The following is a 19,171-nucleotide window of genomic DNA, read 5'->3' on the forward strand; positions in this document are numbered from 1 at the left end:
CATATGTTAAATATATGTACATACATACACAGCATGGTGATGTTTTCCCACCAGAATGGCTTCCAATGCCAATTTGTGCAATTCAAGTTTAAACAGACTATAAATTGTCCATTTCCAAGGGTGCATAAGAAATAAAGATATGTTTCTTCCCACACCCCACACCTCCTTAAGAACCCCCAGTATCACTCACCTAGTGACTTGCTTGTGAAAGTCTGTAAGTTGCTTGTGTGTCACTGTGACGGCTCCCACGGTTGTTTCCTTTGGCAAACCTTTTAAGGAATTTTCTAACCATCGACAAAAAGTCTGTATAGGAAAAAGGGGTAAGAGTTTTAAAAGGAAGCATGGCTTACTCACCTGAGACCCTATAGATACTAACAAAACCCCACAAATTTTCCTTAGTAGCATTTACTTCCCTACACTTGGGAGCAAGTAAAGGAATCAACAAAAGTGCTCTCATTAGCCCTTCAAACCCTCTGGGTTGATGCAGTCTGCATATGCATGCCTAGACTTCCCTTCAAAGGGGCAGCGGGCATCATTTCAGAAAAGGACCTTCTACACCTTAGAAGTGAAGTTTCTTCTGGATGAGGCTATTGTTTTGTTCCTGTCATAACATATATGACATACATACATACGCACGCATGCGAACACGAACACACACACACACACTCGCTCGCTCTCTCTTTTTTGAGATAGGGTCTCACTCTGTTGCCCAGGCTGGCGTGCAGTGCACTGCAGCTTTGACCTTCCAGGCTCAAGTGATCCTCCCACGCCAGCTTCCCAGGTATCTCAGACTACAGAAGTCCATCAACATGCCTGGCTAATTAAAAACAATTTTTTTTAAGAGATGAGGAGTCTATGTTGCCCAGACTGGTCTCAAACTCCTGGGCTCAAGAGATCCTCCCAAAGTGCTGGGACTACAGGTATAAGCACTTGACCAGTATATTTTTAAAATTAAACAGATTTCCAAAAGCTCTTGAGCTTAAAGATCAAAAGTGATCCATAGTAAAGGTTCAGATACCTGAAAGAGCAGGGGCAAAAAGTATACTAAGCCACCATGTCAGAAAGTATGAGACATAGGAGTCCAGAATCTTAAGGATTTTAAGGCCATCTCTCTCAGAATAAGTCCTGTCCATTCAGTTCCTTTGTGATATCTGCCTGCTCTTTGTGTTAAAAAACCTTGCTCTTGTTGCTGTTTAATTTACTTATATATCTTTTATATAAGTATATCTGAGCATTCTCTTTATGCCTTTCCTATGCACAAAAATTGTCTCTACTCCCTTTACTTCCTTCCTTTCTAAAATAAAAATTCTACAGACTTCCTCTGGGTTCTTATTTTCAGTTTAATTGTTGTCCTTTGGGTCAGCGTTAATATTTCTTCATCCCTTTCTTAAGTGGAATGTATACTTCAGTCATAGTTTTGGGCTGTAAAATTACTCTTTTATACCTAATTTTTTTTACATTATATATTTTCCCATCATATTCATTTATGACCATAATAGGCCAGAGCAGAAGTATTATAAATGCTCAGGAAGTACTAAGCATTTCTTAATCATGGATACATAACAGCTCCTTAATTTTAAAAAACACATAATAGTTGTTATATAGCAAACTTTTTTTTTTTTTTTTTTTTTTTTTGAGACAGGGTCTTGCTATGCAGCTCAGACTGGAGTGCAGCGGCATGATCATAGCTCACTGCAGGCTGGAACTCCTGGGCGTAAGCAATCCTACCCTCCTGAGTAGCTGGGACTATAGATGTATGCCACCACACCCAGCTAATTAAAAAGAAAATTTTTTTTTTTTTTTTTTTTTTTTTTTTGTAGGGATGGGGTCTATGTTGCCCAAGCTGGTGGAGTCTCAAACTCCTGGCGTCAAGTGATCCTCCTACCTTGGTCTCCCAAAGTATTGGGAAGACAGGCGTGAGCCACTGTGCCCGGCTGATATATAGTACACTCCTTAGAGTACATGGCTACCTGGTTTCCATTCCTGTCCAAACTTCTTGTTCTCATCTTTTGTTGTTGTTGTTAGCACTTAACAATATGCTTACAATCAAGAATGTTTTTATAAAGTTAGATTTACATAAGTTTTCTGTTACTTGGGAACCAAATGTATTTGTAAAAAAGTTTAAGCAGAGTATGAAGACTTTTTCCCTCAGGTCAAGGACTTTTGAATTAAATTTGCTGATTCCTGGAGGCTCAAAAAGTACTTTTCTTTAGAAAAACAAATATGCTACTCTATCAGGTTGAAATGGAACATGTGTATTGAACCAGCAAGGAATAGGTACTATCTATTATATATTATTATTCTCAATTTTATATTCTGTGGTTCTGTAAGACAGCTCACTTTAACTAGGTCCCAATGAGTACTTTCCTGAACTGCTTTTACAGTAATATTAAAAATTATAAATTCCATTTTAAAAATAATTTCAGGTTATATTATACTTTACCATTCTATTCAACTTCCATACAGTGCACATAACCTGAGTTATGGTCATGTGGCCCAGTACTGAAATTACTTGGGCATTATTAGATAGCTTTAAAAAAACAACTCCATCCTTAGGTGGGTGATAAAGGATCTGGTTCAAAGAAATCCAAAGGGGAAATATATCCGACTGTACATTGTGGGTTACTTTGACAATTATGTGCTTCCAAATGTTCTGGCTAGATGTATCACCAAGAAATAATACAGTGCTATAGAATAAGTCTGAAAGGATTAAATACTTCTTGAGTAATACGTAACTAATATAACTGACATTTGGGCATCTCTCACAAGTGAACAAATTTCACATTGGACAGCCACACGACTGAATTCAATGCTTGATACTTACTTCTGGTAATATACCCCCTATGACAGTGACACAGAAACATGCTTTAAAGAACTCAATAATAAATTACTGATCTTTACGGGCCTCTTCATCTACCAATCTAATTTGGCAATATGCCTAAATTTGGTTCCATGGACAGAAAACAGGGCTAGTTTCAAAATTAGGGTTGGCCTTAAGGAACCAAAGCCTATTAGGTTTAGGGACTATGAGATAAATTCCTCATGAAAACAATCTTACCGGTCTGTCAACCTGCATGATCTCCCAGAGCACTTCAGCCACATCTGGTAGGGTATAGGGGGGGAGGCAAAAGCAGCAGGTGTGCAGCAGCTGGCTGACAAGCTGCTGTCCAAGCTGGTTCATCACCTGTCCAATCAGTTCTTTCCGTAATTCAAAGTCTTCTTCATGCTGTATGTGGGAAAGCAGGAACATCAGATAAATTCTAGTCTCAACTTCCCAAAGACCAAGCACTCTTTCCCCTTTAGTAATTTCTCTTTAATAGGAAAGTGTATGTGTGTGTGCGGGTGTGTGTGTGTGTATACAGGTGTGTGTAAAATAACAGCTGGATTCACAAAGTCCAGAAGTTTTTTGTCTTTAGAAAGAAAATGAAGGAGTTTATTAGCATCCAAGGAATGAACATGGGTTTCAACAGAGATTAATGCTTAGATTTTTCATGATTTGAAGGCAGAAAACACGGTTAAGAATTAAAGTTAGCAATTTTTAAATTTTTTTTCTCTTCATCTTCTATGTGATGGTATTAATTTTTTTTTAATGTGAAAAATAACTTGTGTTCCTATTTCCTTTTTTAAAAACCAAGTCAGCCTGGCACGGCAGCACACACCATAGTCCCAGCCACTCCAAAGGCTCAGGTAGGGGAACAGCTTGAACCCAGGTGTTCTGGGCTAGAGCATGCTATACCAACTGGGTGCCTGTGCTAAATTCAGCATCAATGTGGTGACCTCCTGGGAGCGAGGAACGACTCTTGGGTTGCCTAAGGAGGGAGCGGTGAACAGCCCAAGTCAGAAACAGAGTGGGTCAAAATTCCAAAATTCCATTCTTATCTATAGTGGGATCTCACCTGTGAATGGCCACTACAGTCTGGGTAACACAGCCAGAACCCCATGTCACAATAAAACAAAACAAAACCAACTGAAATAAGAATTGAAGACGTCTATCAGAGATCTAATTTTTTCTATCAAAAAAAAAAAAAAACTCTTTTTTTCTTCTTGCGGTCTTTAATTTTTTTTTTTTTTTTTTTTGAGACAGAGTCTTGCTGTGTCACCCAGGCTGGAGTGCAGTGGCCTGATCTCGGCTAACTGAAACCTCCATCCCCTGGGTTCAAGCAATTCTCCTGCCTCAGCCTCCCTAGTAGCTGGGATTACAGGCATCCACTACCACGCTTGGCTAGTTTTTGTACTTTTAGTAGAGACAGGGTTTCACCATGTTGGCTAGGCTGGTCTTGAACTCCTGACCTCAAGTGATCTGCCCACCTTGGCCTCCCAAACTGCTGGGATTACAGGCGTGAGCCACTGCGCCTGGCCCTTCTTGTGGTCTTTAAATACACATATATTTCTAATACCCTGAGAAAAATATTTTTTAAATTGCCTTTCCCTTCTAGTTATTTTCTTCCCTCTTTTACTGCCAAACTTCTTAAATGAATAGCCTGAATAGAATGCATAAGTAAATACATACTTCTTCACTGCTCTCCCCTGTCTACAATTTTACTCCACATCTAATCAAACCTACCTTCGAAATTCCTGTGAAGCACTTTACTACTCCCACTGCTTAGTTGTCCACTAACAAACTTAGTACTATTCTGACTTGCTCGATCTTGGTTTAGAGGCAGTATGACTATCTGCCTCTCTAATCCATCAAAATTCTACCTCTATTTCATGGCTCCATTTAAATCCCTCCCCTTCCATAAAGTTATTCCAACTCTTTTTGGTCTAGAGCTTTCCCTCGTCTGATCTCATACCAATCATGACTTTTATCACTCATCTGACAATCAAATACTGGAGGCCAAGGTGGGAGGATCACTTGAGGCTAGGAGTTCAAGACCAACCTGGGCAATATGGTGAAACGCCATCTCTACAAAAAATATAAAAACTAGCCAGGCATGGTGTTGAATGCCTATAGTCCTGGCTACTCAGTAGGCTGAGGATCCTTTGAGATTCACATCACTGTACTACAGCCTAGGCGACAGAGCAAGACCCTGTTTCAAAAACAAATGAGAAACACCAAATACTGGCATCTTGTTACTTAACTCTTTAAACCTGTTTCTCTCTTCAACTAGACACCAAATGATTTGAGAGCATGAACAGTTTTAGACTGCTTTATACAGCCTAAAGCACCCAGCACAAGTGTCTTAGTTGATATTTTGGCTAGTGAATGATCCACTATGATATATGTCTACCAATACAGATCAAATAAGGAAATACTGGGATGCTGGTTTTCTCCTAAGGAATGACAAAGAGATAGGAGATAAAAGCTGTTAAGTAGAAATGGTATCATTTTTATACTTACATCATTGGCTACCCCTGTATGAATGAGGTCTCGTAGAAACCTCATGACACTACAATTGGCATCCCGGTGGTCCAGGGTAGTAGAGGCAATGGCCCACTGTAAGATAGGGATGACTACTTGGCTCCGCAGCAAGGTGACAGGGCTACGCTGAATAAACCTGGTGTGGAAAGTGAGACTAGGTATAAATGACAAGATTAGGCTATAAAAGCAGCTAGGGTAAAAGGGCAAAACTATGAAGACAGTAAAAAAGATCAGTGGTTGGTGGGGGCTTCAGGGAAGAAGGGATGAATAGACAGAACATAGAGGATTTTTTTTGGCAGTGAAAGTATTCTGTATGATACTATAACAGTGGATACACATCATTACACATTTGTCAAGACCCACAGAATGTACACTGAGAGTGAAGCCTAATATAAACTATGGACTTTGGGTGATAAGGACGTGTTAATATATGGTCACTGTTTGTACTACCCTGGTGGGGGATGCTAATAGAGGGGAAGGCTGTCTGTGTTAGGAGGGAGGGGTATATGGGAGAAACTTTTCACTCAAATTTGCAGTGAACCTAAAGTTGCTGTTAAAAAAAAAAAGGACCATATCTTAGATTAGTATATTAAAAGACGTGTCACCACACCCTATTTCCAACTAAGATTTTATAAATCAAGAAAGACCAGTCAAAAGGACTTACAAGTAGAAACTCTCCTAGGTTAAAAAGTCCTAAAGATGCTAGAACAGCATTTCCCAAACTAAAGTTCACAGAATTCCAGTTCCCAGGATGTCAACAGGAATCCCTCAAAGAAAAGGTTGTGTGTTCAAGTAAGCTTGGGAAACGCTGCTGGATTTTGAAAGTAGTTTTGCTTGTTTATTTTTTGCTTTAAACTACTATCAGATTTCTAAGTTCCTTTAATATACAGGGAGAATCTCTTCAGAAAAAGATACAGTATATTCCAAACTTGTTTCATCATTTGTACAAAGAACATTTTTAGGGACTAGTTTTCCAAGGAATACATACCCTAACAAAACAGAGGGTGGGCCGGGCGTGGTGGCTCAGGCCTGTAATCCCAGCACTTTGGGAGGCCGAGGAGGGCGGATCACGAGGTCAGGAGATCGAGACCATCCTGGCTAACACGGTGAAACCCCGTCTCTACTAAAAATACAAAAAATTAGCTGAGTGTGGTGGCGGGTGCCTGTAGTCCCAGCTACTTGGGAGGCTGAGGCAGGAGAATGGCGTGAACCCAGGAGGCACAGCTTGCAGTGAGCCGAGATCACGCCACTGCACTCCAGCCTGGGCAACAGAGCGAGACTCCATCTCAAAAAAAAAAAAAAAAGAAAGAAAACAGAGGGTGACAGCCCATCCAACAATTCTATCAACTAAAAACAAAAAAAGAAAAAGAAAAAAAAGGTTTTTCTAACCTATACAAAAACTAACAAAAAAAAAGTGTTCAATATTCAGTCCTGCCAGGTACGGTGGCTCATGCCTGTAATCCCAGCACTTTGGGAGGCCAAGGTGGGCGGATCACCTGAGGTCAGGAGTTTGAGACCAGCCTGACCAACATGGCAAAACCCCGTCAATACAAAAATTAGCTGGGCATGGTGGTGGGCATCTGTAATCCCAACTACTTGGGAGGCTGAGGCAGGAGAATCACTTGAACCCCGGAGGCAGAGGTTGCAGTGAGCCGAGATCATGCCATTGCACTCCAGCCTGGGCAACAGAGAGAGACTCCATCTCAAAAAAGAAAAAAGAAAAAAAATCAATCCTAAGATGAAACAATCAAGTCAATATTACTTTGCATTTGTAAATGATATAACAGTTGGGCTTTTGTTGTTTTGAAAATAATGATTTTTCTTTTTTTTTTTAAATGCTGATATGGTAACAGTTTTGGTTCAAATTCCTTAGTTAGGGACTAAGGAATTCAAGCAGAAGTTTGGCAATCATATTATCAGTGCTACTGATAAAGTAGGCTGTGAGTAGAGCTGAGAAATACAGTATGAGATAACTGCTAAGGCATCTTAAAATCCCAAACATTCTTTATTCCGAAACTGATTATATCTGAAGGATGCTAAGCTTCCTCAAAGAGAAAGTTGAGGTGAAACATGAAATTGCAACAGCATGAACAGTTAAAACCTACAGAGGACTGTAGAGATGATCTATCTAGTCAAGTGTTTTGCCAGGCACACTGCATTGTCTTGTGTGTGTGCCCTCCTTCCTGGCAGGAACTCAGCTCCTTTATCCCTTGCTTCCCGCAATACTCTGGGTCATTGCTGGGGATATATCAGCTTGCAATTTACCTTTGGGTTATGAATCATCAATCTACTTACTCCAGTGACTTCATTTTACAAGAATAAAACAACCAAGGGTCAGATGGCAAGACTGAGCAGTGACAGGATGAGCAATTAAGAAATGGGCTCTTCAGAAGGATTTACCTGGTGGCTAGCCGGAACAGGTCATCTACAGTGTCAGGGTGATTCTGGAGACCATTCTGCTGTTCTAGGAGCTGAAAGGTGGGGATGCACAGTGCCTAAAACAGAACAGTGATTTTAAAAGAAATTCTTTTTCAGAAATGCCACAGCATTCAGACTTGCCAAATATTACAATAAGTACAAAAGGAACAAAGAAGAAAAGCACAGCTGGGAAAAGAAAAAGATTGTAATGAGAATCTGATCAGGAAAAGAAAGACATAAATCCTTCCCAGTTGACATAAACAGTTTTCACCTATGAAATTCACATTTAAGAAAGGGTTGAGGAAACAGATTTTAGCTGATAAAACTCAACAGACGTCATCTCAAAGTTTTAGAAATTTCTGAAAGCAAAGATTCTATTTAGGTATAGTCCACTAAGGGAGTGGAAGTTTTTATAATAATTATGAAATATCAATTTTAAGTGAAAAGACATCTTGGGAAAAGAAACAACATTCTTCAACTCAATATTCCCCTCTGTGGCTGGAAGGGAAGGAAAAGCAGTATCTGAGGATCTGTTTCGAATGCTATTATTAACTCTAAAACCCTCCCTGCTGCTAAGTAAACTAGTCAGTTGGCTGTTCCAGGCAAGAAGTTAAAAATACAATAATGCTTGAGCTTAGAGATTCATTTTTCTCACCTCCTCCCCCCTCCAAACACCCTATCTCTGGAAGAGCATAAACCAGGCAGTAACATGTAATAATCATTACACTCATGTGGTCAGTCTCTCATTCTCTCAAACAGGCCTGTTCTGTGAACAACTGGGAAGCTTCCACCTCCCTGTTATTAGGAAATCAACATGCCTGGGGGAAAACATAAACAAGCAACACAATTAAAGACATGGTAAAGAATACGCTGCTAGGCCTTCAGACCCTCTAGGCCTGATGCGTCTACACTACTCATGGAAAAGATACCTGGAGCATGTCTAGTAGTCCCTGCCGACAGCCTTCTTCCATGCCATATTCATCCACGAGGATACTGCCAAGGTACAGGAAGCAGGAATGCTGATGTACGTGGTACACATTCACCATCTGTTGAGGGAAAAAACAATTAGTTCAATGCTTTGTCCTTCAAAAAGTACCGACTTATGAAGCTGTCTCCAGGAAGAAATTCAGAGATAGATTGGCTTCTTCTCTTTAAGGCAACATAGTATAAAGCTTGTTAGCACTATTTTGTGAAACATAGGGCTCAATATCTCAAATGATTTTCAGGTTCTCTATTCTTCCAACTCTTTGAACTTTCATCTTCCCAAGACAATGCTGTATAAGAGTTGTCTAATACTTAAAGCTGGAAGCTATCAGGGAGCTCATGGACTATTTGCAAAACCCCAGCACAGAATATTTCATCCAGTACGTAAAAGTTGCTCTCATTTGCACTGTAGATAAGTCATATTTTTTAAATAGGATATATAGCCATAGTTGGGAAAACAGTATCAAACACCTTCATCCTGGAGAAGACAGTGAAAGCACTGTTTAAATTTTGAGTTGCTCCTAAACCTATTTTATCTTTTAAGTAAAAAATAGTGTTTTCTATGAAGATATTTGGATTTCAACAAAAATTTTAATACAATATGCACATTATTATTATTATTTTTTAAGAGACTGGGTTTCGCTCTGTTGTCCAGGCTGGAGTGCAGTGGTGAGATCTTGGCTCACTGTGGCCTCAACCTACCAGGCTCAAGGGATCCTCCCACCTCAGCCTCCCGAGCAGCTGGGACTATAGGTGTGCACCACCATGCCCGGCCACAATATGCGCTTAAATGATTTGTTTAGAATTTTTACTCCACTATCCTCCCAGAATTAAGAAACAATTGTACACTCGCCTATTTAAAATGCCACCACAGTACATATGTATTGATCTTATTACATAAATTCAACTCTATAAACTTGGGACTGAAAGGATACAGTAACTTAATTCTTCTATTGTCATATGCCATGGGATGAGCATGAGATGGGAGCTATGAATCCATTCCGTGTTGTAAACTCAAAATTATATGCTCTACTAAGGAATGATTAAGTCAAGGGTTGCCTTTTTCTCAAAGGGCTACTTTGTAAAAAGTATAGATCTTGTCCGCCATTCAGTCTTCTGCCCACTCAAGTTTGCCAGTGTAGCACAAAAATGACCAATAGATAATACTTAAATGAATTATGGCTATAGCTCAGTAAAACATTTAAAAAAAACCACAAAAACAAAAATAGGTGGCAAGGCCACTGACCATAGATTGCTGGCTCCTGAGTTAAGGGATTTTTTAAGGATAATTTTCATTTTTGTCACATGTACTGACTCTAGAACACACTTCCTATATAATAGTGCTACCTACTCTATTGGGTTGGTCATATACTTAACTGGCAGGAATTAAAAAACAGTATCAAAGTCATGATGGTATCCTCCAATAGCAAAGGGGCATTCTATCAAGTTGTAGTAGATCCAGAATGTATTGCACTCAAGGGGACACTTGACCAGAGGTGGCAATCGCCTAAATGCAAACATACATTATTGTGCTCAGCATATAGTGAAAGTAGAGAAATCACTAAAAATTAAAATTCTGTTGAAATATTTACCTGTACAACCTTTAATCAAATCTACAATTTAGAGAGGCAAGGTTATCCAAGTACCAACACTGCACCAGCATGCCTGTGCCTGTGGTTGAGGGCACCTATGATGCAGAATTTAAGGGATAACTCATTCTTTTTTTTTTTTTTGAGACGGAGTTTCACTCTGTCACCCAGGCTGGAGGGCAGTGGCACAATCTCGGCTCACTGCAACCTCCACCCTTCGGGTTCAAATGATTCTCCTTCCTCAGCCTCCTGAGTAGCTGGGACTACAGGCGCCTGCCACCGCGCCCGGCTAATTTTTTGCATTTTTAGTAGAGATGGGGTTTCATCATCTTGGCCAGGCTATTCTTGAACTCCTGACCTCGTGATCCACCAACCTCAGCCTCCCAAAGTGCTGGGATTACAGGCGTGAGCCACCGCGCCTGGCCAGGGGGAACTCATTCTTAAGGCCAGGACCTCCTTAAAATCTGCACCCTAGGTGCTCTCCCTAGGTGGAGCATGGTCACTTCAGGTTGGGTGGGGTATGACTCTAGCCTGGAGCTCTGTGATTGTTTTCCTCACAGCATGGGTACAAAATTTCAGAAAGCACCTCAGAGTCCTGCAAATGCCGGATTGGCACTTTGCCTTGTGTCCCTAAATCTTGTGCCCTGGGCACTGGCATCCTGGCCCTGCTCTAAGGTTAACATCAACACAATTACTTAGTGACTTAAGCATAGGCATCTCATACAGTTCTAGATGAGAATATGATTTTAGAGAACATCATTTAGTGAGTCATACCATCATAATTACATATCAATCTTAATGACTAAAAGAGTAAAATTTATTTTTTGACAAGAGACTTCTGTGGACAACTAACTGTGGCCAAGATCAAAGAAAATCCCTTTGGGCCAAGAAACAGCAAAGTTTGACTTGCTACATTTTTTTCCCAAGGATCTCAATATAAAAATGCTTATCATTAGTATGTCAGTACTGAGCCCAAGTCATTCGCTTCACAGAATTTCACACTGGACTGTGTTGCTACTTAGAATACTGCTATAGCTACTATACAGAAGTGATTTTAGGCTGTTTCCCTTATAGACACTGTACCTATCACAGTCACTAATCTCTTTCAAGTGTTTTTTTAGTTTGTTAATAAATACAAAAGTGTTTCATTTCATCAGCAAAGTTTTTGTTCTTAAGGCTCCTATTTCAAATTCTTTTTTTGAGATGGAGTCTTGCTCTATCACCCAGGCTGGAGTGCAGTGCGGCTCCTGGGTTCAAGCGATTCTCCTGCCTCAGCCTCCCGAGTAGCTAGGATTACAGGTGCCTGCCACCATGCCTGGCTAATTTTTGTATTTTTAGTAGAGACAGGGTTTTACCATGTTGGCCAGGCTGGTCTTGAACTCCTGACCTCAGGTGGTCCACCTGCATAGGCCTCCCAAAGTGCTGGGATTACAGACGTGAGCCACCGCACCCTGCCTATTTCAAATTCTGTACATGGAACACGTCCCCCCGCCAACAGATAACTTTACCTGTGTGACTAGTGGCTGCAGCAGTGCTGCAGATCCTTTGCCTACACAGCGAACGGCAAAGCGCAGGCACCTGCAACAACGCTCTACAATCCGATTATCAGCTCGGTGCTTATTTAGAGTCTCGGATAAAACTGGCCATATCTGGGTCAAAAGTAAAAGGGCACAAGAAAGAAAATAATCAACAACTAGGACCTGAAAAACTGCTAAGTTGGTAACACCTCATTTAGCTTTTAAATAACTGGGACAAAACTTTCTGTATAGGGAAGACACATGGCCAGCATGCTCAGGTTCAATAGACTACCCACTACAAAACCCTACCACTTAACAAGAGAAAACAGTGCCTCTTTAGAACTGGAAGAGCATGTCTAACTTTGCTAAAAGACAGAGATACACAATTTCCTAAACTTCAGACTTCCCGAAAGGCTATGAAAAGAATCTGGTACGAGCTATACAGGAAGAGATGTTTAAAGATAGTTCCTGGAAGGTGGAAGAATTTGAACAAAAGGACTAGAGTTAAGGAAATGGCATCATTTGAGACCATTGGACACTTAAAGAGTATTTAGTGTTGATGTAATTTGTCCTCTGAAGTCTGAAAAGCAATTCTTAAAACATGACTTTTGATCCTCACATAACCTTCAGTGAAAAAAGTAGAGGGGAAGTAAGTCATCACTGAGGAAAATGAAGTCACTAGCTTTGTCAAAAATATTCTGCTGGTATTGATCAGGCCTCCTAGTTAACTCCAGGAGTCACACAGTGAATCTCTTTCTACCACTTCTCTGGCCTTTCAATGCATTCCCTTACAGCCTGTTTTGTTATCAAATCTAAAATAAAAGACATTTGGATGGCTCTGTCCCTCATTTCATTGAAACCACATCAACAAACTGAATCTCCCTATGAACTTGGAAGACAGTATCCTCTCAGGCGAGTTACCCAAAGCCCTGTAAGGAAAAAAGAAGAAAGCCTTGATTCCACAAGCATCCATTAGCACTTACTTCCTGTATGACTTTCTGACACGGATGAGTCTGTCCATTTTCCACAATGGGATTGGTATGCCTGGGAAAAGACAACAGCCCAAAATAGTGAACAAAGACCAGTTTCACTGAGGACCCAGAGCCCTGATCCCTGCTTGCTTACTCAATATCATTTTCACCAAATAAAACCAGATGATAAAGTCATTTACTTACATCACCTTTATAAGCACATACTTTAAATCATCCTATCATTTTTTGGCCACCTTTAAGTCACTTCCAATAGAACATGCAAATTCAACCCAACTTTGGGTAGATGGGCTGTGAGGCACTATGGCTATCTTTTCCATTTTTCCCTTTATAAACCCAAATATGGGCTGGGTGTAGTAGCTCACGCCTATAATCCCAGCACTCTGGGAGGCCGAGGCGGGTGGATCACCTGAGTCCAGGAGTTCAAGACCAGCATGGTGAAACCCTGTCTCTACTAAAAATACAAAAATTAGCCAGGCGTGGTGGTGCATGCCTGTAATCCCAGATACTTGGGAGGCTGGTGGTGGCACATGCCTATAATCCCAGCTACTTGGGAGGCTGAGGCAGGAGAATCGCTTGAACGTGGGAGGCAGTGGTTGCAGTGAACCGAGATCACACCATTGTACTCCGGCCTGGGCAACAAGTGGATGAAGTAAAACTCCATCTCAAAAACAAACAAACAAAAACAACAACAACAACAACCAAACCAAACCTGAATATGTAGTTTCTTCCAAATTAACAAAAAAACATACACAGGTTGTCTAAATCCACTACTAGAAACCAAGTATTGCTTCATTCCTTGCATTAAAAGACTAAAAGCTATAGGAACTGTAGTCCAAAGATGTTGTAGTTCTAGTCTGAATCCAATGTACTTTCCACAATCAGCCAAATACAACTCCTCTGTCTAGTTCAAGAGCCCACTAATTTGAAGAAAAGCAGGAAAAAAAAAACACACACACATAATTAACTACAAACTACTTTAAAGGAAAGCTACTCTTTAGTTTTAAAAAGCTCAATAGCAACTTGATAAATTTAACTTTAATTTAAATTTAAATTTAAATTTAACTTTAATTCAAGTATTTACATCTATTTCAGATTTTCTTTCATTTACTGTGAAATAAGGGTTACTGTTAATAGGTTCTCAGAGGCCGGGCGCGGTGGCTCACGCTTGTAATCCCAGCACTTTGGGAGGCCGAGGCGGGCGGATCACGAGGTCAGGAGATCGAGACCACGGTGAAACCCCGTCTCTACTAAAAATACAAAAAAAAATTAGCCGGGCGTGGTGGCGGGCGCCTGTAGTCCCAGCTACTCGGAGAGGCTGAGGCAGGAGAATGGCGTGAACCCAGGAGGCAGAGCTTGCAGTGAGCTGAGATTGCGCCACTGCACTCTAGCCTGGGAGACAGAGCAAGACTCCGTCTCAAAAAAAAAAAAAAAATAGGTTCTCAGAATGGCATTGTTAATAGGGCTCTCCTAATTATAAAAGGAAAACATTGCACCAACTCAGAGAAAGATCTCTGTTGACAATAACTAGTAACACATTACCTTTTTAAATATTTATCCCACATAGGCTTCTACACAATGATTACTGTAACATTCCAGTTATACATGGGTCCCACAAATTATAAATTATGTTACTCAGTAAGAATCACTCTTTGAAAACTGTCACTCAAATGCCTTTTTAATCATTAGGCTCCTCCTCTTCACTTCAAAGATGCATTAATTTCACCTGATCACTGAAGAAACTTCATTATATTTTTGTACCCATACACTATATACAGCGATGGTTCTGAAAGTATAGTCTCTGGATTAGCAAGCAGAATCATCAACATCACCTGGGAATTATCAGAAATGCAAATTTTCAGGTCCTACCCAAGATCCAATGAATCAGACACTGAAGGGATGGGACCTAGCAATCTGTGTTTTGATAAGGCCAGGTGATTCTGATGCATGTGGAATGATGATATATGTGAAAGTTTGGTCTTTTGGTCTCCACAGAACTGGAGACCAAAAGAATTCCATTTTTAAAGAGTCTTTTTTTTTTTTTTTTTTTTGAGATGGGGTTCTCACTCTGTCACCCAGGCTAGAGTGCAGTGGCGTGATCTTAGCTCACTGCAACCTCTGCTTCCCATGCTCAAGTGATCCTCCCACCTCAGCCTCCCAAATAGCTGGGACCACAGGCCCATGTGACCATACCCAGCTAATTTTTTATATTTTTGGTAGAGACAGGGTTTTGCCACGTTGCCTAGGCTGGTCTCAAACTCCTGGGCTCAAGCAATCTGTCTGCTTTGGCCTCCCAAGTGCTGGGATTACAGGTGTGAGCCATCGCGCCTGGCCTTCCACTTTTTAAAGAGTATTTTAATAGAAAGACCTACCAGGAATGAATTCTTAGAATTTGCCTTTGCCCCAGAACTTCAGGTAACAGCTGGCTTAATTAGTCTCCAAACACAGGGAGATATTTGGAAGTATGAGGAAAAAATACTTGCTTACTTCAATACACAATGGTTTCATTTGAGCCTTTAACCCAAGTAAGGCATCCAGAGTCTCCTTTCTTACCTAAATATCACTGCAAGGCGATCTAAGAACACTGTGGGATCTGAGGATATGCCATTGCTGGGCTCTTGAGACAACAGCTGAAGAGACAAAAGGACATTAACACCCAATTGTCACATGTACAAATCTACAGTCAACACTGCAACATACATCAACCTTTGTCTCAATCTCTGCTTATTTCCTTATATAAAGTCCTAAAAGTATATAAAGTCCTAAAAGTTACTCAAATGGTGCAAATTTTAATTTATATTGTCAAATTATTTTCCTCCATCTTATTGCATCCTGGCCAAGACTACATATTGCTACATTTTACTGATTACTGAGGAGTAGAAAACAGTATCATTTGATTTTTTCCTATTTACTTTAATTATTATTATTATATATTACATAATATAGATTATATATGTTATGTTACACAATATGTAAAAGATTATATATTTAGCTTTATATTATAAAGCTTTAAAATTATTATAGCTTTGTAATATATTTTAAGCAAATTGTCTCTTACTCTTCTTTCCTAAAAATTTCTTAGATAATCCCATTAGTAAATCATCAGAGATGAACTACAGAATTATTTTATCAAGTTCTAAAAATCCCATTGGTATGTCTAAAGTTATTGCACTATAAATATAACTGGAGAAGAGTTGACATCTTTAAAATATCCTTTAAGGAAACATGGTAGGTTCTGGCGTTGATTGCTAACTTGAATGAATTCTTTTCCCATTACATTTTCTAACTGATGATTACCAATGTAAACTAAAAATAAAATCCTAAGTCTCCCACCAACTGAACAGGCCCCTCCTGTTGCCATGGGGACCCCAGAGAAACCTTAAAAACGGAGCTCTCAGCCATGATGGGAAGAGAGGTCAGATATGTTTTGTTATGCTCCCTATCTTTTGGTGTTTAGGTGCAAGTGGCCAGCATTAATGTTAAATGGAGATCATACGACTGATCAAAGACCTTTTTTTTTTTTTTTTGAGGTGGAGTCTTGCTCTGCCACCCAGGATGGCGCGATTTCGGTTCACTGCAACTTCTGCCTCCCAGGTTCAAGTGATTCTCCTACCTCAGCCTCCCGAGTAGCTGAGATTACAAGTGTGCGTCAGTCACCACATCTGGCTAATTTTTTGTATTTTTAGTAGAGACCAGGGTTTCACCATGTTGGTCAGACTTTAACTCCTGACCTCAAATGATCCACCTGCCTAAGCTTCCAAAACGCTGGGATTACTGGCATGAGCCATGATACCCAGCTGATCAAAGACTCCTTTACCAAATTATAAACAAGATCTGAGGCCACACAAGGCAAGAGTTAAGTCACATCTATAGCCCATCAATCTTACTAAACTGTCAGAGTTATGTCTGACTCTGACATAGCACCCTTAACTTAAACATTCCTTTCTGCGAGCTCCAAGCTTTTTGCTCCTTTAACCAACTGCAGATTAAAGAATCTCTGAATTCACTTACGACTTGTAAGCCCCCACACTTCAAGACATCCCATCTTTTTAGACTAAACCAATGTATACCTTCCATATTTTGATTTATGTATTTGCCTGTAACTCCTACATCCCTGAAGTGTATATAACCAAACCATAATCCCACCACCTCAAGCACGCTTTCTCAGAACTCCTCGAGACTGGGTTTCCCTGGGCTGTGGTCACTCATACTGGCTCAGGACAAACCTCTTTAAAACATTTTATGAAATTTGGTTTTTGTGTTAACACTGATATAACGAGAATCTATTAATTCTGAAATACTTATTTCTTGTATGCAGCTACTTTGCATTATTAATTTTAATAAATTCTTAGTGCATTTTCTTGGATTTTCTAGGTAGATAAAAGATCTGTAAATAAGTAATTTCATCTTTTCATTTTTAACATGTAAACATCTTATATTTGTTTCACACCTTCCTTAATTGGACTTACCTTTTTCAATGCCATAACCTGAACAGAACATAGTTCACTAAGACATTCAGTAATCTTATCCAAAGGTAATCGGGCTAGGACAAGTGCTGTCCCTGAAAAACAAAAGAAGATACAAGTGAAAAATAAACGCTGAATTGAGGTAACTCAACTGGTCTACATCGTATGAGTGACCAGAAAAAGCAAACTGGTTTGGTTCCATTCTTTTAAAAAGATCAGCATTGTTTTTTAAAATGACAACACTTTGTTATTTACAGTTGTTTTTTCTTTATTTGGCTCAGAAGGCTAAGACTGATTAACACTTACAACTGAAGTTAATATTTGTCAAAGACTTTTAAAATCTCCTTCACAAAGCCAATGGCAAAGATATTTTAAAATGTATACCATAGTGTAATGTTTCTCAGACTTCCCTGAGATTCTGATTTAGCGGGTCAAAGAGAGTCTTTATTTTTGATAAATACTTCCGGCAATTCTTATCACAAGAGAAATTCTGACATAATGCTTTTAGAAGAATGGGCTGAAATTAGAGATTTCACTCTTACACCATAACACTCTCTGTGAGGTTATGAGAGACATTTTCTTTGGGCTTCAGTTTCTTTATGAAATAAGTGATTTGAACAGCAAAGTAACAGTTAAATTTGCCTTTCTTTCATTTTTAAAAAAAAAATAGTTACAAAAGCCTCCTACCCCCTTCTTTTTCCCTCCTAAACGAATCTTGAGTTAGAACTCCAATAAAATAGGTTAAAAAGAAAAACCAAAAGAGGCAGTTAGGTTCAAGTGGAGACAGAAGGTCCAGACCCTTCCTACTCAGCCTCCCTCTTGCTGCAATCCCCATTCTATACCCACCAACTGCTGAAACACCTTCCCCAAATCCAAAGGATTACATATTAGCCTAGGTCCCTTCTAGGTCAAAAAAAACCACCTTGAATATAAATGTTTTCATTTCCTGAAGTTTCATTCAACAGAACAGTAATTTATCCCTAAACCTTCAAATTTGAATAAAAAAACAGAGTGAATCTTCTTGGCCATCTATAAGCCATAGATGAGTTAGACTTTTCTTTAAAACTAGGAGGGAAAAGCCTAATTTCAGCATGATTTTCCTTTTAATTAATTCCTATAGAAAAGTATGTTATATTAAAAAGTTTTCAGCCAGGTGTGGTGGCTCATGCCTGGTATCTCAGCACTTTGGGAGGCCAAGGCGGGAGGATCACTTGAAGCCATGAGTTCAAGACCAGCCTGGGCTATATAGCAAGACCCCATCTCTATTAAAAATTTAAAAAATCAGCTGAGCACAATGGTGTGCACCTGTAGTCCTTGCCACTTGGTAAGCTGAGACATGAGGGTCGCTTGAGTCTAGGGGTTCAAGGTTACAGTGAGCTATGACCATGCCACTGCATCCCAGCTTGGCAACAAGCAAGACCCTGTCTCTAAAATAAATAAATAAATAAAAATTGAAAACCATTTTCTACATCTATTAGATACCACTGAAAATTGGGAGGTCACATTGTACTATAGGTTAGACCTCATTTCAATATCAAGGTTAAATTCCACTAGAAAATGACAAGAATATTTGACTCTGATTTATCTGTGCCTATGAAGGGAAACAACAAAAACCCAAGGTACAAAAAGACAATCTGATATAAAAAAGCACAGTCACACTAGCTGGTAAGGAATCTGGTCATATGAATAACAAAGGACAGAATTCACAAATAAGGCCATCCACTCTTGCCAAGGCTAATTGTTTAATAAGTCACAGAGGCTTAGAAGATATCACACAGGTTATTTTACCCAATCCTTTAATATACCTCAATCTCTCTAATTTACCAGTGATAAGAATTTCATTACC

General features: G+C 39.7%; 1 protein-coding gene across 3 annotated transcripts in view; it reads right to left on the reverse strand.

Moving 5' to 3' along the window:
• The window catches only part of TNPO3 (transportin 3), a 104,094-nt gene that overhangs the window by 13,107 nt on the left and 71,816 nt on the right, over positions 1-19,171 (reverse strand). For all 3 annotated transcript variants that reach the window (XM_032761681.2, XM_032761683.2, XM_058426582.1), the window contains 9 exons: positions 17,329-17,420; positions 15,413-15,489; positions 12,854-12,914; positions 11,862-12,002; positions 8,710-8,826; positions 7,763-7,857; positions 5,342-5,498; positions 3,059-3,226; positions 191-303 (listed from right to left, as the gene is read on the reverse strand). In XM_032761681.2, the coding sequence (XP_032617572.1) occupies positions 191-303; positions 3,059-3,226; positions 5,342-5,498; positions 7,763-7,857; positions 8,710-8,826; positions 11,862-12,002; positions 12,854-12,914; positions 15,413-15,489; positions 17,329-17,420 (1,021 nt within the window). The remainder of the gene's footprint in view (positions 1-190; positions 304-3,058; positions 3,227-5,341; positions 5,499-7,762; positions 7,858-8,709; positions 8,827-11,861; positions 12,003-12,853; positions 12,915-15,412; positions 15,490-17,328; positions 17,421-19,171) is intronic.

The sequence above is a fragment of the Hylobates moloch genome, unplaced genomic scaffold (genome assembly GCF_009828535.3).
Source record: "Hylobates moloch isolate HMO894 unplaced genomic scaffold, HMol_V3 SCAFFOLD_1, whole genome shotgun sequence".
In the NCBI taxonomy this organism is placed as follows: domain Eukaryota; kingdom Metazoa; phylum Chordata; class Mammalia; order Primates; family Hylobatidae; genus Hylobates; species Hylobates moloch.